The sequence below is a fragment of the Fonsecaea pedrosoi genome (assembly GCF_000835455.1).
Source record: "Fonsecaea pedrosoi CBS 271.37 unplaced genomic scaffold supercont1.5, whole genome shotgun sequence".
In the NCBI taxonomy this organism is placed as follows: domain Eukaryota; kingdom Fungi; phylum Ascomycota; class Eurotiomycetes; order Chaetothyriales; family Herpotrichiellaceae; genus Fonsecaea; species Fonsecaea pedrosoi.
In genome coordinates this window covers 2,683,563-2,705,502 of record NW_013550611.1, presented here as the reverse complement: position 1 = coordinate 2,705,502, position 21,940 = coordinate 2,683,563, and the positions used below count along the sequence as shown (strand labels likewise).

The 21,940-nt window shown below is 53.9% G+C and overlaps 7 protein-coding genes across 7 annotated transcripts; 2 read left to right on the top strand and 5 right to left on the bottom strand.

Annotated features, from left to right (window-relative positions):
* Nucleotides 1-365: 365 nt before the first annotated feature.
* On the bottom strand, nucleotides 366-2,164 carry Z517_08456 (argininosuccinate lyase; the record flags this gene model as incomplete). The annotated part of the gene is made up of 3 exons (XM_013426972.1): nucleotides 366-607; nucleotides 760-1,644; nucleotides 1,885-2,164. 3 exons carry the CDS (start codon nucleotides 2,162-2,164, stop codon nucleotides 366-368), a joined length of 1,407 nt encoding a protein of 468 aa, XP_013282426.1.
* A 468-nt stretch (nucleotides 2,165-2,632) lies between these two features.
* Nucleotides 2,633-4,695, bottom strand: Z517_08455 (uncharacterized protein; the record flags this gene model as incomplete). Its single annotated transcript, XM_013426971.1, has 2 exons — nucleotides 2,633-4,230; nucleotides 4,338-4,695. The coding sequence occupies 2 exons, from the start codon at nucleotides 4,693-4,695 to the stop codon at nucleotides 2,633-2,635; spliced, it is 1,956 nt and encodes a 651-aa protein (XP_013282425.1).
* Nucleotides 4,696-5,482: 787 nt separating this feature from the next.
* On the bottom strand, nucleotides 5,483-8,129 carry Z517_08454 (acetoacetate-CoA ligase; the record flags this gene model as incomplete). The annotated part of the gene is made up of 12 exons (XM_013426970.1): nucleotides 5,483-5,963; nucleotides 6,021-6,090; nucleotides 6,140-6,505; nucleotides 6,552-6,616; nucleotides 6,672-6,796; nucleotides 6,856-6,936; nucleotides 6,984-7,125; nucleotides 7,186-7,361; nucleotides 7,414-7,511; nucleotides 7,569-7,803; nucleotides 7,855-7,958; nucleotides 8,033-8,129. 12 exons carry the CDS (start codon nucleotides 8,127-8,129, stop codon nucleotides 5,483-5,485), a joined length of 2,040 nt encoding a protein of 679 aa, XP_013282424.1.
* A 1,598-nt stretch (nucleotides 8,130-9,727) lies between these two features.
* On the top strand, nucleotides 9,728-10,813 carry Z517_08453 (uncharacterized protein; the record flags this gene model as incomplete). The annotated part of the gene is made up of 3 exons (XM_013426969.1): nucleotides 9,728-9,906; nucleotides 9,963-10,097; nucleotides 10,147-10,813. The coding sequence occupies 3 exons, from the start codon at nucleotides 9,728-9,730 to the stop codon at nucleotides 10,811-10,813; spliced, it is 981 nt and encodes a 326-aa protein (XP_013282423.1).
* Nucleotides 10,814-13,127: 2,314 nt separating this feature from the next.
* Nucleotides 13,128-13,931, top strand: Z517_08452 (uncharacterized protein; the record flags this gene model as incomplete). The annotated part of the gene is made up of 1 exon (XM_013426968.1): nucleotides 13,128-13,931. One exon carries the CDS (start codon nucleotides 13,128-13,130, stop codon nucleotides 13,929-13,931), a length of 804 nt encoding a protein of 267 aa, XP_013282422.1.
* Nucleotides 13,932-14,324: 393 nt separating this feature from the next.
* Nucleotides 14,325-15,410, bottom strand: Z517_08451 (uncharacterized protein; the record flags this gene model as incomplete). The annotated part of the gene is made up of 3 exons (XM_013426967.1): nucleotides 14,325-14,680; nucleotides 14,830-15,115; nucleotides 15,315-15,410. The coding sequence occupies 3 exons, from the start codon at nucleotides 15,408-15,410 to the stop codon at nucleotides 14,325-14,327; spliced, it is 738 nt and encodes a 245-aa protein (XP_013282421.1).
* Nucleotides 15,411-16,278: 868 nt separating this feature from the next.
* Nucleotides 16,279-21,267, bottom strand: Z517_08450 (uncharacterized protein; the record flags this gene model as incomplete). The annotated part of the gene is made up of 1 exon (XM_013426966.1): nucleotides 16,279-21,267. The coding sequence occupies one exon, from the start codon at nucleotides 21,265-21,267 to the stop codon at nucleotides 16,279-16,281; it is 4,989 nt and encodes a 1,662-aa protein (XP_013282420.1).
* Nucleotides 21,268-21,940: the final 673 nt, after the last annotated feature.

Below are 21,940 nucleotides of genomic sequence, written 5' to 3'. Positions count from 1 at the left end.
AACGATAAGGCGTAGTAACAATAAAGGGTCTATGAGTTGGTTAATTAGTTGACGTACGAGCAAGGTAGGTTAGGTAGGTATTGCACCGGAGTCTTTCTTTTCTATGTCTATCCAGGTCCATTCATCTCGACAAAACGAAAAGTCACCTCAAGTCCAACCTGTTCTGTCCCACTGGGCGAAAGTCCGTATCGTCCATCTCGTAAAGGAAAATCCCTAACCTGACTGCCCACCTACCTACCAACAGTGCTACCTAAACCAAGTCCTCGGGACTGTAGGAATACTGTTTTTTGAAAACCCCTAATCGTCACCTAGATGGCCACGTCAACCCCCTCTCTAGCTCTCTAGGTGTCAAGCGCAGCTGGACATCAATTCAACGCCCCCTCCAACGCGTCCAACTGCTCCAGCACGGCGCGCCGACTCGTCCCGCCCGTCGCGTCCTTGAGCTCGACCGAGCGCTCGTAGTCGAAGACGCTGCGCACGTCGGCGCCGAACCGCGCGTCCACGCCCTGGAACTGCGCCACGCTGAGTTGGTCGAGGCCCACGTCGGCCGACTCGGCCAGCGCGACCATCTGTCCCGCCAGGTGGTGGGTTTCGCGGAAGGGGACGCCTGTAATTCGTCAGAGACAAGGTCAATGACAATGATAATGTCAAGGATAGGGTGAGGAAGAGGAGGAGGGTGGAGGGTGAGTATAAAAGACGAGGATAAAGCAATGAGGCAGAGGTAAGACGAGGGGATGGGAGAAGAAAGAAAGTTCTTACCCTTGCGAACCAAATACTCGGCAAGATCCGTCGCAAGCATGTCCGGGCTCAGCGCCGCCCGCATCTTCTCCGGGTACACCGTCGCCGTGGCCAGCGACCGCGCCGCAATCTGCAGGCTGTCCTTGACCGTCTTGACCGTGTCCAGCATCGGCTGCAGGCTCTCCTGCAGGTCCTTGTTGTACGTGGTGGGCAGGCCCTTGACGCTCATCATCAGCCCGGCCATGGCGCCGAAAATCCTCCCGGACTTGCCGCGCAGCAGCTCCAGCGAGTCGCTGTTCTTCTTCTGCGGCATCAGCGAGCTGCCCGTCGTGTACGCGTCCGCCAGCTTGACGTAGCCGAACTCGAGCGAGCTGTACAGAATCAGGTCCTCGGACCACCGCGACAGGTGGCTCCCGATCGTCGCCGCGCACTGGAGCACCTCGACCACAAAGTCGCGGTCCCCGACCGCCGACATGCTGTTCATGATCAACCCCTCAAACCCGAGCTCCTTGGCCAGCTGCACCCGGTCGATGCCGAACGCGTTGCCGGCCACGGCGCCACAGCCGAGGGGCAGTTTGTTGATGTTCTTCTTGGTGAAGCGCAGACGTTCGAGGTCGGACTGGAACGCCGTCGCGTGGCTGAGGAGCCAGTGACTCCACCGGACGGGCTGGGCCCGTTGGAGATGCGTGTAGCTCGGCATGATGTAGTCGATGTCTTGCCTGGCGCGCTGGGCGATGACCTTGAGCAGCTCAACCAGGTACTGCTCAATCAGGACGAGCTCGTCGCGGAGCCACATACGCATGTCGGTCGCCACTTGATCATTGCGGCTGCGGCCTGTGTGGAGCTTTCCTGCGATGTTTGTGCCGATGATCTCGCCCAGGCGACGTTCGTTGGCAGTATGGATGTCTTCGCAGTATAGTGTCAGTGATTACTCCGAGATAGAACATTCTGCCAGCAACATCATGAAGAATCATCCCGGTGAACTGATGGACAGTCCATGCATCGACAAATATCCCACTTGACCCTGCCCCCCCCCCCCCCCCCCTTTTTCTGGCCAATGCCCAACACCACATCACAACAACGCCTGTAGTACGCCAGAACCTGCACGACTCACTCACTCACTCACTTAGTCACTTAGTCACTCACCTTCATCGCCCGGCGCGGGCTGGAACGTCCCCTCCTCCCACTCCTTGAGCACCTTGCGGAGGCCCTCCTCCAACTTCTCAAACTCATGCTGCGTCAAGATCCCCGTCTTGACGTTCGCCCGCGCGTACGCAATCGAGCCGCGGATGTCCTGCGCGTAAAACACTCGGTCTACCGACAAAGACTCGTTGTACTGGTCCATCAGCGGGTCGATCTCGCCCGTGAACCTGCCGCCCCAGAGCCGGATGGGGGCTGCGGTTTTTTGGCCCTGTGATGTCGTCATCTTCTTGGAGATTTTTGGAGGTCTACTCAGTGCATGGGCAAGCGAGAGTGTATCTGGGAAAGGAGTAAAGGACAAAGCAAAACAGAAAAAAAAAAAAAAATGCGATGAGGGCTTGTTAGTATAGACTCATCTCGCTAGAAAAAGGAAAAACTTCGGGGATCAAAAAAAAATTGGGTGATAACGGCTCCCTTGGCATTGGCGATTTGCGGTGACGTTTGCCAAGAGATTATCAAACGAAAATACTGTGTATTTATGGGCCACCCCGGATTTTGGGGATGGAAAAAGCTGGGGGCGGCGACAAAGGACAAGTCGGGCAGGAAGAGCTTGAGAGGCAGCCCCGTGCCACGCCTTCAGCCCTGGATGTGGATGATGCCAGATCCAACCGTTGGGTCGTTACCACCGCTTAAATACATGTACCTATATCCGTATTTTGGTGTATCGACGACCAGGTCACGTCGTCCAATCTCCTCACACAATCTTGATCTTTTGCTTCTTCGCCCCGACCAGCCAGTCGTTCCCACACGTAAAATGGCCGATCCGCTCATACGCCCCGGGGACTCGCGATGACTTTGTCAAGACGAGCCCGGAGACGCAGCCGTGCGAATGGCCCGCGACGCTGAGACACCACACCCGTGCTTTGAAAGGTTTGTAGCTCTCCTCTTGTTTGCCTCGTCGCACCATCCCGCCCGACGAATCGTCCTCGGTCAGGTCTTGCACCAATAGTGAATCCGGAGAAACGCCCACGGCAGTCCCGCTGCCAGGCATTGCCAAGTGGTACTCGAACTTGTAGCTTTCCGGAGCGACCAATGTCCCTTCCGCCAGGGGACCGCACAAGTCGATGAATCCGTCTGTGACCTCGCCCAGCGGATTGAGGCCGAATTTCGTACACGACGTCTTCGTAATCGAGATGTGCGCGCTCAACTCGACGGCCTCGTCCTCTTCGAGCCCAAGGGGCTGGATTTGAGTGTCCACCGAGGCCCACGAGAAGCTCGGCGCACGGTAGTCGTCCAACCTCCGTGCGAAATGTGGTGACTCGAGATGCGGTGCGGATGCCCAGAGTAGGTCCTCGACCAGATTGTCTTTCCACAGGCCCGCGACATAGACCGAATCGGTGGCCGTTTGGACCTTCTTCGCAATCCCCGAGATGGCCGGGAGCTTGTCAGACGCCACAGTGAGCTTGCGGAGTGTGTATTGCGCGAGGATGCGGTGCCAGGTTCGGAAGATCTTGGACCGCTGTTTCACCGACAAAAGCAGTTTCGGTAATAGGCCTGGAGTCGTGGCTTTTCGCCTTGACAAGGGATTGCACTCGCAGCGATATGTCGAGCGGCACTCGAATGTCAGTTCCGTCTCTGTGTAGTGCAGAATTCGAGGCGACAAGACATTCTCTTGCAATGCCCAGGCTCGATCCCTCAGAGGGCCCTCAGTCCGAAAGGCTAGATCTCCATCCGAAGTTTCGTGGTGGTTGGAAACTTTTCGAGCTTTGACTGTAAACGTCTTCCCTCGTGCAGTTCGATGTTCCAGACGTAATCGCTTCGGACGCTGCACCAGGCACGGGTGGGTATTGTCCTCACATGCGTCTGCCGCGATTGTTATATACGAGGCTTCATAGATGTCGCTCATCTTGGATGATTCGCTCTCCCAATCTTTTTTGTCGTCTTGAATGATGCACAGGCCGTCGATCCACAGATAGCGAATGTCCAAGCGGCGTGTGATGGTGACGGCGTCTTGAAATAGGACCGGCAACGTGTCCCAGTCGATCCCTTTCCGCATATTTCGCAAGTTTGCGCTGGTCGTAGTCACTGCCGATCCAGGTCCCCAGCAGTAGCTGAGGGTAATATATTCGACGTCCTTGCCCTTCAGCTCAACCAATTTTAGGTTTTTACCGCCCTGCACGTCTATGAGTCTGCTTGGCAGTCTGCTCGGGGTAGATTTCCGGCATGCGCCATGTGCTGGGCTGGACATGCAGTCTTTGATGCACTTGCGGGCGAAATCAAACGACTCGTCAGAGCCCGAGGAAATTGGAATGCTGCGAGCATTGCCCAGTGCTGGCCACGGTGGCCGCTGGTCTGCCAAAGTATCAGAACTTGACAATGGTGTCGTGGCCAGAATGGTGAAGATTGTCTACCAAGTCATGGAACCGACATGGCAGACAGAAGAGACGGCGAAGACACACCTGACGGAGTATACAACTCAAACACGATAGACTTGCCGCTGGGCTCTTGTACGGACACCTTGATAGGTGAGCCCTCTAGAAGATCAATGCACACAGGGTCACGGATATGGGCCCAGTCTCTCCCGACAAACCCCTGCAGAGATTGTCGGAGCAGCTTGCAATACTGGCAGTTGCTGGCAGATAGCTGGCGAGCGTCTATGCAGAGTGTGAGATTGGCATTGTGTTTGGTGGCACTGTCTGCATCGTACGAGCTGGATGTGTGACCCCGTGGACTCAGGTTATTGCAAAGCTTGCATCGGGAACGTGCTCCATGGCGCGTAGCCTTGGTTGACGAGGACTTCCCTCCCGCTCTCAGCATGGTGATCCTCGAACATGGGTATTCGAGGCTCAATTGACCTGAGACTTTGGCACGAGCCCAATTAGGGGTCTGAGACCCTGCTGGTGAAAGAGAGAATTGCCAGTCTGAGAGGAGCGGCTCACGGGCTAGCTCATGGATGGACGAGGGATAATGAATGTCGAGAAGTGACAGAACGATCAAGGATTTCCTTCACCACGTAAATCATTCTGCTGGAGGTTGTTGTCGTGAGACTTTTAAGAGCCTCGAAGTCAATACGAAGAAGCTTCAGGGGCCAAAGTTGGTTTCACAATAGAAGGCCTTGGCCCCTGTTGCACGTGATGGCAAGGCTGTGTACGAGTTTGTAAAGACAGAAACTTCTAGGGTTCTTACCCAGTAGGAGGACTTTGAGCATCTTTGAGAAGGAGGTGTCCGTGTCAAGTATCATGAGAGCAACCCGAGCTGTCTGTCTGCATTGATGTTCTGTGTGCACACTCGTACAGACCTTCCTGGTTCAGAGCTACAAGGTTACAAAGAAGAACAAGAACCGTCCTCCCAGTGTTGTCTGGTCCGATCAGATCTTAGTAACCTTTCTTAGAGATGTAGATTTCTATTCTGATGTTTTCCATCTCAAGCCAAATTCGGAAGAAGATCCAACATAGTGTCTAAAGGAGGAGGAGCTGGCTCGGGCCGAGATGGACATGTCTGATAGTGGATAGGCCAACCCACCGAGCCACCACCACCCGAGCCGAGCCGAGTACAGTGAAGAGATAGAGGTACTCCGTCGAGCCTGGTCAACCCGGGCATCCGTTTACAGTCTCGCAGCAGTCCCCTCGAGCCTTTTCAGCAGCTTCTCCAGGTGGAAGAACGGCTCAAACTGCTCAAGCATAGCCAGCTCCTGCGGACTGAGTCTCTGCTTCGTCTTGGCCTGCGCTCCACCATTCACAACAGCCTTGACCTGGATCTCCATCTTCTTTCCATTGGCATTGTAGGGAATCTCCTTGACCTCAAAGATGTGAGCCGGGACGTGTCTCCTGCTGAGATCCTTGGCGATTTGATCGCGGATGCGGCTCTCCAGTTCTTTGTTTGGGAGGATGTTGTTGGAAGACACGCCTTCCCGACATTTGATGAAGAGCAGAACGCGCTCGGTGGTGTCTGAGTAGGGCGCGGCGCTGCGTTGCTGGCCCACGACCACCGAGTCGACTATCGACGACGTGAAGCGCGGTGATGAAAGAATGTTGTAGATTTCTGAACTGCCGAAGCGGACGCCAGACGGGTTCAGAGTGCCATCACTGTCAGCCATGTTAGGAGTCGCCGTCTTCTCTACCGGTCATGGGACATTGACTGACCTTCTTCCCAACACATAAGTCCCCTTTGTCACAGGATTGACTTTGATGAAGTCGCCATGTGTCCATACATCTTGCGTCTCGTCAGCATAGATCAGCGGAATCATCAACAATAGACTCACGGGGGAACATGTCAAAGTACGCATTGTAATACCGCTTTTTCCCAGGATCCTTCCAGAACATGGCGGGCATGTTGGGAAATGGTTTCCTGCAGACTAGCTCGCCGCTCTCTCCATCGGGGACTTCGACTCCGTCTGGCGAATATGCAGCAATATCCATACCCAATGCCTTGACAGCGACCTCTCCGGGGTACGATGGGAGAGAGCGCGTTCCATGAATAAAGGAGCCGCACAGCTCAGTGCCCCCTGAGAACTGGATCTGGCACACAGGGCCGAACGCTTCTCCTAGCCATGATGCCAGACTTGGCGTGAGCACCGCGCCCGTAGAGAAGATTGTGTGAACATTTTGAGCGTATTTTCCTGTCTCGTCTATCAGTGGACTAGAACAAGAGACAAAAGGCTTCGAAGAACGAACTGGGCGTCACATTCCTCTTCTGCAACTCAGCATAATAACGCGGGCCGGCGCCAAACCCGGTGATACTGAAAATTGCTTGTCAGACATCGTCGCACTTTAAGAAGTATCACTGTTACATACCCCGTTGCCAAAACGCCCTGAAGGAACTCCTCCGGGGAGGGATAGAATGGTGATCCGTCATATAGGACCATTGTGGTTTTGCAGAAAAGGGCGCCTATCGATATGTTCCACAACGTCCACCCAATCTGCTGTTCGTGAGATGCTTGTTCCGAGAGAAATAGTGAGAGGAATGGCTAGAACTTACACCACTGAAATGGAAGTGTATATCCTGTGGGCCGAAGCTGTTGTGGAGGCGGTGCTCCTTGAAGCCGTTCAAAAGCAGACCCTGCTTCACGTGAGCTAGTTTCTACGACAGTGGTAGTCACGGCATACTCCATGCGAGTGTACAATGCCCTTCGGAGTCCCTGTCGTCCCAGAAGAGAACATGATGACCAGAGGCGTATTGAAGGGGACTTGCTCAAAGGTGAGGGGTAATTGACAGTCGGTGCCGCCGACAAAAGCCTCGAGGCTCTCACTGCAATAAGATAAGAGATCAGCTCTTGATGACAAAAACTGGGGATTCAAGCTGCTTTACCACTTTGTCTTGAAGCCCGTCGTATCTCCTATCACGACCAGCTTTAGTGGACTTGAGACTTTGCGTGTCCAGCCATCAACCTTTGCCGTGATGTTGATGCGTTTCCCGTTGTATGAATAGTCTGACTCGGCGAAAACCACGCGAGGTTCGATCTGGCTGAGTCGGTCGTTGAGTGCCTTGAACAAGATCAGCCCAGCATGAACACCCTGCATGGGAGAGTAGCTTCACCTTGTCCCCAACATCAGTTGCAAATGATGCAAAAATACCGCCCACAGCCGCCGTAGCCAGTAGTAAAGCCAATGACCTGGTGCAGTTACTTCCTATCACTGCAGACGTATCAATCGCTTCAGCGCTTCACACACAATTGCTGCTGTCATCCTTACAAGCAACAACATCTCCCTTTGCAACGCCAGCCCGACGCAGTGCGTTCGCATACGTTCTGACCAAGTCTCTGAGGTCTCGCCACGTGTATCGTCGAGGACTCGACAAATTCTCCTCGTTGACATCGATGACAGCCACCCGATCGTCGTCACCACACAGCATATTCTCTGCAAAGTTGAGTCTCACTTCCTGGAAGAACAGCGGGAACTGGTCGATGGGGATGTTCTCGTCCACCGCCTAATGGCGTTCAGCATGTGGATTCACAGCCAGCGAGTGATTGCAACTCACAATTTTAGGGTGGACAGATGCTTTGATGTCAAGAAACCGCCATAGTGCCATCCAGAAGTCATTCAGTCGGTTGATGGAAAATGCATGCAAGTCCGCGTACGTCTCTGGGATTATTGAAGTGAGCGTTGGCCTGCAGATAATACCAATAGACATGAGTGTTTTGAGCAAGGCAACATACGCAGACGCAGACCATATCTCCTGTTCACATAGGTCTGGAAGTCCTCCAAGGCAGTCCGAAGACCTGGGGGCGGTATGTAAACGGGCTTCACTGTCATGTTTGGCTATGAGAGATGTTTTCGTGTCACATTGAGAATTCAGGCAGCAAGATATGTCTTTCGAGGTTCTGAAGACGTCCACACCAGGCTGACCGAGTTCGCCGTTATTCTTGAACCCACCCGATGTCGCTCTATTTTCGGCCTTCTCGACCATGAGCCGCACCACCTGTGCCGTAGCAGCGCTTTACGCCGACGAAGCGAAGTCTTGTGCCCAGTGAGCAATGCCGAGGCTTTCCCCGCGTGGTGGAGAGGCTGTTGGGGCCTACTTGTATGGTGGGTATTATGTTTTATCTATATCCTCCTCTAGGTTTGTTTGTATAGTTCAGATGTACGTTGATGAATGTTGCTCGTTTCAAGCGCAGGGAGGAGCATCGCAGGGAGGGAGGCCAGAAATCGGGTCCGACACTGGGACTCGATCTTTCGCTTTTGACAAACTAGACGATTTGGGGGCGTCTGGTTAGCAGGACATTGGAAGAAGTGGTGGTGGGTTGCTCTGTTTTCCACGGTGCCCACAACACTTCCTCAACTGGAATCGAAGAATTTTGATTCGGGTGTAGGACGACTACTGACAACGTACACCGTATACGACAATTCTCGACAGTAGGCGGATAAGGGAACACCAGTGGCTCCCGCATCGTCCGGGTTCAGAACCAGAGGGTGGCTGTCGGAGAATTTTGAATTTCCGGGGTGGGAAAGAGTTTTATCACTTGGGTGCGGTTGCCTCCGAGACTTCGACGATTCTACCCTGTTCTGCCTGTTGTGTGGGAACCCATTGTTTTTTCTTTTCCAGCAAAGCTTGCTTCTACTCGGATACAGACAACTGTGATTGCTATTATACCCGCCTCGCACGAAAGATTTTCCACCACTGCACCGCTGGTTAGGCGAGGAGAAACTCCGGCATCTGCAGGGGCTGAGATGGGTATCTCTACCTCGTACCCCTATTCTCTGCTATTCTCTGGACTTATGCGCATTGACGGACCTTGCACCTCTTTTGGATCTGATGTTCGTCCTCAGCCCCAATACCTCGTACAGTGACGGTTGCGATATCTTAGAAGACATTATCGATCGGAGCCATCAACTTGTGCCCACCTAGAATGCAAACAAGCTGTTCAGCAGAGTCGTACCCGGTCCCGTCTACCTCTATAGCTTCGACTCACGGTTCAGATGTTGGTCCGTACTACGAGGCGCCTCTTCTAATCACACCCTTTCTTCCACATGCCTGGACCAGCATCTTCAAATGTACCGAGAACCAGTACGAGTCGGTAAGCACCGTTGACTATCTAAGAGTATGAGGTACAATCTTAAGGGCACTCGCCGACCCGCGTTCTGTGCCTCTAATGGTAGCTGAAGGGAGCAATTTCCAAGATGGCTGAGTGGCGCATTCTGAAACTCATCTAGCACCCAGACATCGCTTTGGGGGCCCGGTGAGGCATTCATATTTCCTCTGCTTGTCTGCCCGCGATTTCTTACAGTTCAGATCCAATATCTCTCTACGCGAGGCGAGGTTGGCGAGGCAAAGGCTTGTCTATTATTGTCTGTGAAACCCAGTCTCGCTTCCAGCCTTGTGGCACAGCACAGCCCACCACGTTCCTGCTAGGATGTACCGACCTACTCATCCTCGCATCCGTCCTCGGTTGTCAGAGACGAGGCTCCATTTACTGTTCCTGGTCCTCCTCCATTTGCTCCACGTCGCGGCTCTGGAGATCACGTATCCCAAGATCGGAACTGTCTATCCTACAAAGGGTCCCCTTGACGTGCAATGGCAGTCAACGTCCGAGTAAGTATTTTTGAGATGATTTCTATTCGTAGCGACTGAGCTGATCTCGACACTAGGTTTGACGCCGTGGAGCTTGCGATCTATCTCGCCACATATAGCGGGCAGACACTGAAGAGCGAGCAGCGTTGTATCGTTGCCGTGATAGATGATGGATCCACAGCCATCACTCTGAGTCAACCGCCACCAGATGGGTAAAGCTGTCCCTCACATTATCAAGAGTGCACGGGCTCATAGACGCAGGGACTCCTGGACCTGGATGTTCTACGACGACGTCCAAACCATCTCGCTCGGCAACAACTACATTGCACAGTCGGTCCACTTCCAGTTCCAAAGTCCCACTCCAACGCCAACCCCATCACCAAGCCCCACTTCGACCCCCTCTGCGAAGAACTCTTCGGTAGGCCTGTCACCTGGTGTCGCGGCCGCTATTGGCGTCGGAGGCACGCTCGTCGTGGTAGGCGCGGGTCTGGTTGTCGGGTACTGTTGCTTCTATCGACGCTGGCAGAGCAAGAAGCGCGAGACCATCAGTGCCATACCGTATACGCCGGGACACCGATACTCGAAGCAAGAGTTGGACAGCAAGCCCAGCACAGCGTACGGAATACACACGCATTCTATCCCGCATGCTGATATGAAGCTACCCACGCAGCACGAGATGGAAGTTTACCCTAGTTGCCCTCCTGCGTCTGTGCCATCAAATAGCGCGGTCTCACCTGGTGCCGAGCTCTCAGTCAAGGCGCGCCACTCGCATCTCCCGCCCCAGCACGGCCTCCAGCCAACGTCGCCATACAGTGAGTTGGCACTATCGCCCCTTCGACATGAAATGTACCACGACCCACGTCGTCCGTTGCCTCAAGAACTGCCTGGTGACATGGATATGAACCTGCGATATATGGAGCCCAAGTGACGCTCGTCCCCAACTGGCTCGACTATCAGTACTAAGACGGTCGTCTGGAAGGAGAGGTTTGACAGTCCCTGAGCGGCCTCGAGGTTAAGCCCTCTGGCCCGAATTGATGCAACTGCAGACACATGTGAATGCATTTTCTGCGACAAGTCGAGGCACACTACACATAATATGGCGACGTCTGGACAACCCGTTGCCCTCTTGTATAGGGCCGATAGTCAGCACTACTACCGTCTCAAGAGTTAGAAGACCTCAACAGCGCAACTCATAGGCAAGAGACAAGCATGCGGCTCTTCTGCTCTCTACGAACTGACCACGCAAGTTGCTCTTCGCCTCACTAATCAGACTGGCACTATATCAACGGAGACGCTCACAGGCATAAGATATGTGTATTGCACTATCCCTTGCAGCCGAGTCGGCTTGAGCAGATAATAGACAGGAGATAGAGGACTACCTGAATCCGCCTAAGGTGTTGTGGACTCCATAGACGCCAATGCGATGATCTGGGTGTTATCTTGACCAGATGGAGGTGGGTGCTGAGATCGAGCCGGGGTTCATGATTGTGTATGGATGACCACGAAAGGAGAAGACCAAGCGAGGCAAATCTCGGTGGAAGGGCATTTCGGTGGGTTGTGTCCAAGTTGAGGTTGGGGTCCCCGGTCATCGAGCGGTTTTCACTTCATCTCCCCAGAACGGACAGAGACGCAGTCCCGGTCATAATCTCGCACTGGTGCCTCAGTTGCCCTATAACGCCAGAATGTTAGCCATCTCTATCAACTCACCTCAACACTCCCCGATCTCGTCAATTCTCGTCTTTCTCCACTGTCAGGTCCTCCTCGACCAGATTCGGCTTCCCATCCAGTCCTGACCCCCTTCCCTATTCGTGTCTTTCGAGGATTGGATTCAGGGTCAACTTACACAAGCACACTGCAACCCATCCCCTCCCGGCTCGCAGTTCCCTCGACAATCACACAACGCAATGCCTAATCCCGCGTCGTACATACACACGTTGTTCGATCCGCAGGGGATACTGCCCGAGCAGCAGAGCAGCGAGCCGTCAGGGAGCTCGCACGCGCCGCCGCCTGCGGTGCCGCAGAAGTCGGAGGCCGGCGGGCCGACGCAGAAGTCGTACGAAACCTGGGCGGCGGCGGGGAAGGAGAGGAGTGTCGTCGTCGTGGCAAGGAAGAGGATGGAGGGGAGGGGGAGGTTGAGCTTCATGATTTTTTGAGGCACCCTACGTCCCTTTGAGATTGAGGTTGAGTCGACCAAAAGAAAGAGGTAGAGAGGGATGCAAGGAGAAATAAGGGCTCGAGTGAGTATGTGAGTGAATGGGTACGTGAGAGAGAGCATTGTTCCTCTACGGTCATTATATAGGTACCTACCTACCTACCTATCTACCTACCTAGGAGTTAACTAACCTAGTAAATTCCCACTCCCATGGCCGGCCATGAATGCTTGATACTCTACCATCCATTCATTCGACGACATGTTTTCCTCATCTGATCTGATGTTACCTGTCTGATATACTCTTTCCAGTTGACAGGAGTAATCGCGGTGAGATTCCTCGACCGGTAAAAACGAGGCAGTCTATGACTTCCTGATCGGTGCGGGAATTCATTTGTAGATCCATCTATCCAGGTAATATAGATCCACCAAACATCCATCGGACCCATCAATCGACGCTCTGCTTCATCCCACGAATCCGATGACGCCCAATGTCAGTGTCAGTACCGTCACTATTACCAGAACAAGTTAAACTGGGTTAGATGTCAGATGGATGGATCAGATGGGAATGGGATTTTGTGGGGAATGGTTTGAGACCATGCATGGGTCGATGCTAGGTACCCGAGTCTTAGGGCTGTTTACTCGGCATGTGACGAGTACCGAGTACCGTCTAGGAATGTGAGACGAACCAGACACGTACGTACGTACGCGTGCGGACGGAGTGGCGAGACCGCGGCTGTGCGAGTAAAGGGGGTTTATGGGCGGGAGTATTACGGCACTATTTAACTCTCCTCTCATTGTGATTCACGCGACGGTCGTCCAGGCGAGGAAGACAAGGAAGGGGATCTGGATGGTCGCAAGGCTGCCGCGGGGTTCAGGGGGTCAGGGTCAGCCGAGCGTCAGGCACTCATCCCCCTCACCCTCAAAACGGTGGGACTGCGGGACCGCGGGGCCGAACCGAGTACACACATTATCAAATATGTACGGGGTATATCACTGAAGCATACTGTGACAGGCTTGACCCTCACCGTCACTCAGCCTTCATTATCCCCCGGCAATAAAAACCAGAGATACCATAATATCACCCAACATTATGCCCGCTCAACGAACAAGATCGAACGTCCGCACCAACGACGGCATCACCTGGTACTACGAGCAGGAAGGGTCTGGACCGGACATCGTCCTGATCCCCGACGGCGTGGGCGACTGCGGCCTGTTCGACCAGCCCATGTCGACGATCGCGAGCAGCGGGTTTAGAGTAACCACCTTCGACATGCCGGGCATGTCGCGGTCGGCAGCCACCGCGCCGCCCGAGACGTACCAGGACGTGACGGGCCAGAAGCTGGCGGGGTACATCGCCACGCTGATGGACGAGCTGGGGATCAAGTCCGCCGCGGTGTGGGGGTGCAGTTCCGGCGCGACGACCGTGCTGGCGCTGTGCTCGGGGTTTCCCGAGCGCGTGCGCAACGGCATGCCGCACGAGGTCCCCACGGTCAACCCGGACAGTCTCAAGAACATCCACGAGGTGACCGACACGGACGCCCTCACGGCGGAGCTGGCGGCCACGATCCGGACCATGTCCGCCAACGAAGCCGCGTGGGACGCACTGGGTGCAGAAGTCCACGAGAGGCTGCGCGGCAACTACGCCCGGTGGGCTTACGGCTATCCACGCACGATCCCCGGGTCGGCGGCCACCAAGACGGAAGACCTGCACAAGGTGCCGATCGACTGGACCGTCGGGGGCGCGGGGCCGATGCAGGCATTCTTCGAGAACGTGGTGATCGCGACGCGGGAGAAGATCCCCATCACGACACTCCCGGGCTTTCATTTCCCGTACGTGTCCCATCCAGAGGCGTTTGCGAGGTACGTCGTCGAGACGAGCCGGAAGTACGTCTGACTCTGGCATCTATATCTGGCACAGTGACTAGCAGGAAAAGGCAGGGTCGTGGGATGTAAGATTTGACGAGGCTATGGTCGGTAATAGGTGTGACAATATATATATATATAGTGTAAGTAATGACGATGGCCTGATTTGCCTTGTCATCAAGACTGTGTGGAAAAACCATTTTCCAATGTCCCACCAAGGGGAAAACAGCCGATAAATACCATTACAGCGTCTCTGTGGTTGACATTCATCGGTCCTCTAATGATCTGTGAGAGTTGGACAACAGGTCTGCGGCAGGCAGGCAGGCAGCCAGCCCAGAACAATTCGCACAAAATCTCCCTATCCCCAATCCCCAATCCTTTGTCCGTCCCTCCATTTGTTCATTCATTCCGCTCATCAGTCTACCTAGCTAGTCCCCTGACCGCCATCCACCGCATGAACCAACTCCCACCCCCTCGCGACAAAGACGTTGCTCTCGGTGAAATGCTTCAGCGCCCACGGCGTGCTATTCGCCGCCTCGCCCGCCGGACACTCCCACGTGCGAGGACTATCGCATTGATGAACGGCGAGGTACCTTGCCGGCTCTGCGCCGTCGACGGTCGAAGTTGGCGTCTTGGGCCCGAGCACGTACCGCGCACCGCGTCGGTAAAGGGGCAGTTCGCCCAGCAGGGGGAGGTGTTCTTCGCGGTACCATTTGTCGAAGTCGGCTTCGGCGTCGGCGGTGGGATCCATTTCGACGACGGCGATGAAGGGGGCGGGTTCTGCCACGGTCAAAAGTCAAGAGGTCAGGGTCAGGTTCTCTGGTTGGCAATATTGGGGCATGAAGATGACATGAAACGACACGCATGGTCACACACCATGTATAAGAGAGAGAGAGAGAGAGAGAGAGAGAGAGGGGCGTGAGACTCACTATTCCCCCACCCCTTCGGATCAAAGTCCTGAACGAGGCGATAATTCCTGGCGTGGAACTCGCCGTTGTCAAACGTGTCAAATTTGTTCGGGAACAAGTGACTGCCGGCCCTGACGCCGCCCTCGGCCAGGATCTTGGACTTGAGAAGTTCCTCAAGGTCGGTCTCGTACAGCGCGAGGTAGTTGCGTGGGGGCCTCTTCTCGGGCGGCGGCGCGCTGGCGTAGTCGAATGTCTCGCGGTAAAAGGCCGCGCGGGTGGCGAGGCCGCTGTTGACGAAGTCAGGGAGCTGTGGGAGTTGGATGGTCAGTAATGCTTTTCTTAGGTATCATTGTGGTATTGCATTGAGGAGGGTCATGAATTATTCGACTCTGGAGATGTGATAGAGTGTGTGATGAATGTGTCACGTCCAAGGATATATATGCCTTAGGTACTCAGATACTCAAGACATAGGTAGATAGGTATATAGGTGGGTAGGTAGCACGTACATGTTCAGTGGTATAAAACTTCTCCCACGTCGCCGCGTCAGTGCCGGACTCGGGCAACGGTCGAGACTCGATGAAGGATAGATACGGCGAAGGCATGTCGACCTGTCTGATTTCTGTCTGTCTGTCTGTCTGTCTGTCTGGCCTTTCGAGGACGTTGGGTTGGGTTGCCTACTTGCTTGGAAAGGGGGATACTTCGGTTACCGGTACTCTACACCTAGCTAGTCAGTCAGTCTGTGCCACACATATATATTATATATTGCCCATGTTGTCGGCCCCTTATTATTTTATACTCTAATACTCTAATATATTCGCACACCGAGACGATACACTTCACAGATTGCAACCACGGTCTCGATATTGTTGCCCCACCGGATGCCCTGTCTTCGCCGAGACCCTCGGGCTGGTGGCTGTCGTGGGCGTCGTAGCCTCGGGCTGGTGGTGAGCATTGACTGCTCCTGCTCGCATGCGTTGGGTGTGCGTGGTGTTGGGCGCTCATTACATAAATACCTATTTCTGGGGAGATATCATAGAAAACACTCTCCCCCATTCCTCATAGATACGCAGGCGTACCACGAAATGATATATCTCATGGATTCGGCTTAAAGACTGGGGCCATATAGGTTCGAATAGATGGATTTCTCGCAATTTGATTCGCCAGGCTGGCGGTCCCCATCACTTACTTCAAGCCGAGCTAATAGTAGAGGAGCATCTCCCCCCTATTGCTGGTAGATGTATCCTGTTTTGTGATAACGTGGCCAAGGCCGATTAATATTATTCCAATACAGTGAGTGGTGAGTGGCTTATTTGCGGGCTCGTAGCAAGAACAACATGCAGCCAAGTCAATTCTGGTACATACCACATGCTCATCCACGGCAAGGACACAGCCTCGTCTTCGAATTCTCGCTCCCGAATGACAACAAATCCAAAAGAATCATGGCATCTCACCAAATAAGAAATCTTCCGGTCAGCGATCCGATTTCAACCGCCTCAGACTCGGAGACGGGATGTCTTTGTCAAAGTCGCACGTGGTACCAGGCTTCCACATAAACGGCTCCTCCTTCAAGTCAAGGCCCAAGTTGACTTTGACCTTGCCCGGATCTCGGATCCCGATGATGGGATAGATCTGACCACGGACGTTCTGGAAGCCGGCCTTCATCAACCTCGTTCCGTTCAGGGTCCAAAAGACGGTGCGCTTCTTCACGTCGATCCCACACCCGACCGTGTCGCCGTACCCGTACTGTCTCGCCAAACCCAGGTCCTTGATTTTAGGAGGGTCCGCGACACACCAGATCTTGCCGTCGTCGCTGTGGTAACCCCAGCTCGAGGTGCCCGGTTTCGACCACCCCGGGAACCACTGCTTGGTGGATCCGATGGGCTTTTGAGTGATTCCAATCACAAACATTGGCGTGTCGACCTTGACCTCGCGATCGGCAATGGTCATTTCAAAGTAATACCGCTCCGCCGAGGCCGGGATGGGGTGGTCGGTGACGAATGACTGGTCGGTCGTGTAGCATAAGGGTTCTGTCGCCGCCATCTCGCCACCTCGCTGAAGCAGCTCAATCTCCAAGCCAGAAGGAGAGCCGACGAGCGCAGCTGAGAAGGACCCCACGAACTTGGAAGGCCGACTAGCCGTCGCGAGCTTCGAGTTCTTGATCACTTCGACGACGTCCGGTCGGTCGTATTGCTCGGCAAGTTGGACAACGTTCCAGCCATGTTCGTCCGTGGCATACGGATTGGCGCCGCACTCCAACAGCTTGGCCACCACCTTGGGTGAATCGTTGATCGCCATCGTGTGAAGCAACTCAATCTCGGCAATGGCCGCCTGCTGGTCGTGGTCGATCAACGCAGATATCGTTTTCTCTCGGTCCTCAGTCGGTTTCGTCCAGATTCTTGCATAACACAGCTGTAGAGGTGTCTTACCCTGCAAGTCCTTACACTGACTATCGGCCCCACGGTTCAGCAGAGTCATTGTCGCTTCAGGGCGCGCCCTGAGCGCCGCATAGTGCAGAGCCGACCAGCCCTTCTTGGAGACGGTGGTGAGAGCGGCCTGCGCGTCGACGTGATCAAGGATAAAGTCAATCACGTCCGAAATTCCTCGAGAGGCGGCTCTCATGATGGGCGTCTTCCCAAAAGTGTTCTGCCAATTGAGGTGCTCGACTGCTCCTTTGTCCACCATGACTCTTCCCAGGATAAGAGACGACTCGGCGTCGCCGTACCGGCAAGCCATTCCGAAGGGGGTGGCTCCGAGGGAGTTCCGTTTGAGTGGATCGGCTCCTTGATCAAGAAGCACCTTGACCACCTCAGTTTTGCCCATCATTGCCGCAGCAAAGAGTGCCGTTTGTTCATAGTCATTCACATCCTCAATGTCGGCCCCGTGTTCGAGCAGCAATCTGACCGCCTCAGCATGTCCTGCTTCGGCGGCTTCTCTCAGAGGCCTTGCGGAGGCCTCATCCTCGGCGTCGACTTCGGCCCCTTGCTCAATGAAATACTTCATCGCGTCAACGTGACAGTTGTACCGACGGGCGAGGAGATGCATGACGGTCTCGCCCCTGCCATTACGGAGGTGAATATCCGCCCCGGCCTGGACCAGGGCCACACCGATATCCATGCCAGCGTCTCCGAGAGCGAAGAAGTGTAGGCCATTGTTTCCAGTCTCGTCCAGTGTATTGATATCGGCGTTGTGTGCGAGGAACATCTCGACCTGCGCCAAAGTCACCGTGTCCGACAAGAGAAGAAAATGAAACGCGCTTCCGAGATACTCTTCCCCCCAATGGTTGTTTGTGTTCGGATCTGCGCCCGCCTCCAGCATGGCCAGGTAAAAAGAATCCACATTCTTCAGCATTAAAATCTGATAAGAGACTGCAAAGCACAGCACACCCATCCCCTCGGGCACCCTGAGGTTGACAAATTCCGAGGCATTAGGCCGGGCCAAGAGTATATGTGCAAGGCTGGTCAGGCCACAGCACGCAGCTAGCACTATGGGATGTAGCTCTCTGGCGTCGGTGTACATTTCGATGGTGTCAACTGGTAGACCCGCCGCGGCCAATGTTCGGAGCCAACCTCTCCACGCCTCAGACTCGGGGTCCAGGAACCTTTCGAGGAGCTCGCGTAGCTTGGACCAGGCTTCGCCAGACCTTTCTGTGGCGGGATAGATTTCTTCCAGCTGCGTCAAATGCCACCTCAGTCTCGAGATTTCGTACCGAGGGTGATAGCTCTCTTGATCTGACTGCAGGTCCCAGAGTCGAGCTTGGTCTTGGTCTGTCAAATCCACGATCTCATCGGAGTCTGCCACAGACTGGGTATCTGTTGCTTCAAGGGCTGCACCAGATTTGTCGTTGCTTTGTGGCCCCTCGCCGTCCAGCGGACCGTCGCCTTCATGTGTGTGGTCTGAACCACCGTTTGGCACTGCAGACTTAGAATCCAGGTCATCGGACACACCATTACTTGACGGCTCCCTAGGGGCGTTTATCCCTTCCTTAGTTGCGTCCTCACCGCTGGGCTTGGGTATTTGCTGTACGCCATCGAGGTTGTCTGTTTGATCAACAAGGCCTTGATCCTGCGCCACAATACCGTTGCTCTGGATATCCTTTCCCTGAGCGTCTGTTTGTGCCAGCTCTCCTGATGCCGCCTCTCCTGGTGCTTCGGCGTTTTCGCTTTTGACACTAGCCACATCTTCACCTTCCTCTGTGTCTTGCTCAGTCTTCTTGTCATTCGGTTCCTCTTGTGGTTTGACATAGTACTTGCGCTGAAACGACGGAGATAGCAGGTGGTGAAGGATCGTGGTGATGATTTGCATGTGACCTTCTCTTTCCAATACGACAAACTTCTTGCTGTGTTTCAATTCTCTCTGGCATCGAGCACATTCACATTCAGGCTCACCCGATGATTGTACAGCCCCATTGATAACGCTGTCTGGCTGCAGGAAGAAGTCGCGCACAGTGTTGTGGACGAGGCTCACGGTGTGGTCGGGATTGACCCGAAGAAATCCACTTCCGGCTTGTCTGATCTGGTCTTCGTAAAGTTCTATATTCACATTCTCCTGGTCATCGTCATTCTCCGACGTCGGTTCCGCGTCCATGAAACTACCCTTGTACCCATCGATGAGCTCTTGGACACTCAGTTCCTCTCCAGCGAGGATAGTCCAGGTGAGGCAGTGAGTGAGCAGATCGTAGTATGCAGGGTTCGTCTGGTTGAGGCGCTGAGCATAAATATTTTCAACCCCCGAAGGTAGCGATGCTAGATGGGCTGACAAGGGTCTTCGCCATGGACGACGCATGAAATCCATGGCCAGCTCGACGTAACGGAAGTAACATCCTGCTTTCTGCGTGATTTCTCGACAAGCCTCTTCACGTTCCACAGGCGTGAACCCTGGCAGTTTTGCCATCTCAGCTTGAACAAATTCGGCGATATCTTTTGAGTTGTTCTCTTCGACATTTATTCTTGGATAATTTTCCAGGGCGGCAGCAATATCAGGTTCATCTCTGCTGCTGCAGTAGACGTTGATCTTCAGGCCCCGCGTGCTGGCTAGTTTCTTGATCGTTTGGATGAATTCTTGCGTCTCTCTATCGGCACACTCGTCCAAGGCATCTATCATGAGGTAGATTCGCTTGTTGATGATCTTAGCAAGAGCGGTGTAGGTCTGTTCAAATCCAGCTGGTCCATCTCCCGCTTTCTTGCTTGCCGTTTTGCTGGTACTCTTCTTTGAGTGCTCGATATAATCCGACATGATCTTGTTGCACTTGTCCAAGACGTCCAACGATTGAGCTGCGTCTTGGTACAGCTGCGCAAGAAGATGGCGCTCGATCTGATCAGCCTGCATCGTGGCTTGAGAGCCTTTGGATATGAAAAAGAAGTGAACGAGGGAGCCGTGCTGGTGGGCCTTGTTCTTGAGCTCTTGGATGACCATGGACATGAGAAAGGACTTTCCAGATCCACCTGTACCGACCAGCCAAGTAACATTCCCACCTTGGGCATTGACAAAGTCTTGAAATTTGGTGTTTTCCAAGATCCAGCCACAGGTTCCTGGCTTGCGAGCAGCGAGTTTCAAATCAAGCACTTGCTGATTGTCGTCGAGGGAGAGTAGTTCTTTTTTTTGCCTCTCCCAATTTTCGTGCGTGATCTCTGCCGCAGTCATTCGTTGATCTCTTCTGTGAAGTTCGTCCCTCTTGATCCATTCCTCCATCAACTGATTCTGTTTGGCGGCTTCCTCTTGCAATGCTTGTAGCAATTCCATTTGATCCGACAGGCCCTTCATCATCGTCGTGTCATTGTCTAGGCCTTTTCTTTGGTAGTACTGCGAGACTTGCTGGTTGGCCTGGGAGGCAAATTTGTTCATCTGCACTTCGTTGTCTTGAATGGCCTTTATCTTTGGCTGGAATTTCCCCTGAGCGCTACGGAACAAGCCTTTGATGACACGAATGCCGGCATTGGATCGAGCATATTTCCACATCTGATACGAGAACTCGATGATGTTCACGTAGGTGTCCTTGATGTAGCCCAGAACCTTCTCGTGAAGCTCGGTAAATTCTGGAGGGTGGTCCTGGCTCGCATACAAGCGGCCATACACCCTACACGAGATGAGTATTCCCAAGATATCTGCGCATGCCCCGGAGAAGAGACTGAAGGTGGCGAAATCATCCTGTACGGAATGGAGGCAGAGTCTGATGCCAGTCCAGGCAAGACCGATACTTTCAGGAGCCGACTTGATAGCCAGATCTCCCACTTTCATAAACTGGTCGACCTTGTCAAGGATGGCACCGAGCTTGCCGTTGTATTCGGAATTGGCTTCTTTCTGTGCCTGTACGACTGAAGCCCGGGCAGATTCTGGCGTCGTATAGTCTTTGAGGAAGGGCTGGTAGTTGACGGGCTCATGGTTGCCGGAAAACACTACTCGGGCAGCACTCCATGCCTCTTTTTCAAAAGTTTCATCCTTCGTTTTGTCGTAAAGGCTCATTTTGAATGAATGATCTGCCTGGGGGCCTGTGACTATTTGCTCAGCCTGATGGACATGGGCCAACACATAGCAAGCATTGATTCATTCGAGAACCTTGCCAATCGGTATTAGGCTGTCTCAATAACAAGACTGCCGTGTCAGTACGCCGAGTTTAGGACAATCCATGAACAAAACATCATGGAGTATATATCCAGCCGACATCGAAACAAGGCGAACCACGACAGATAGCAGGACACTTGGGAGGTCTTTCAATCTCGCTCATGACACGTTCGGCTGAGATATGGAGCAGCTGAGCACGACCCAAGTTTCCTAAGAGCCGCCATGCTGCCCAAGATGCTCTCGCTCCCTGTAGAGTAGTCGTCACACCAGTGACAGGCTCGCCGTTAGCTTCGAGCCAGCCCACCCAGGGGAGGGGGGTCGTGGGGGCGGCAACCGTTCAGTTTTGGTAAGTGTTCGCTTGTGTGGCTTGTGTCCAGACATGGAAACTGTTGGTTCATCTGCACGCCAAGGGCTGTTTGGCTGGCCTAAAGGCCTGGTGGTGATTTGTACGAGGTGCTCGATAGTCTGTGACCATTGGAACAGCGATCATGGCTGGCCAAGTCTGAAACTTGCATTCGTTACGTGTTTCTGAGCCTCAAGGCAATCAGAGGTCACCTCGCTTGACATAAGTCCT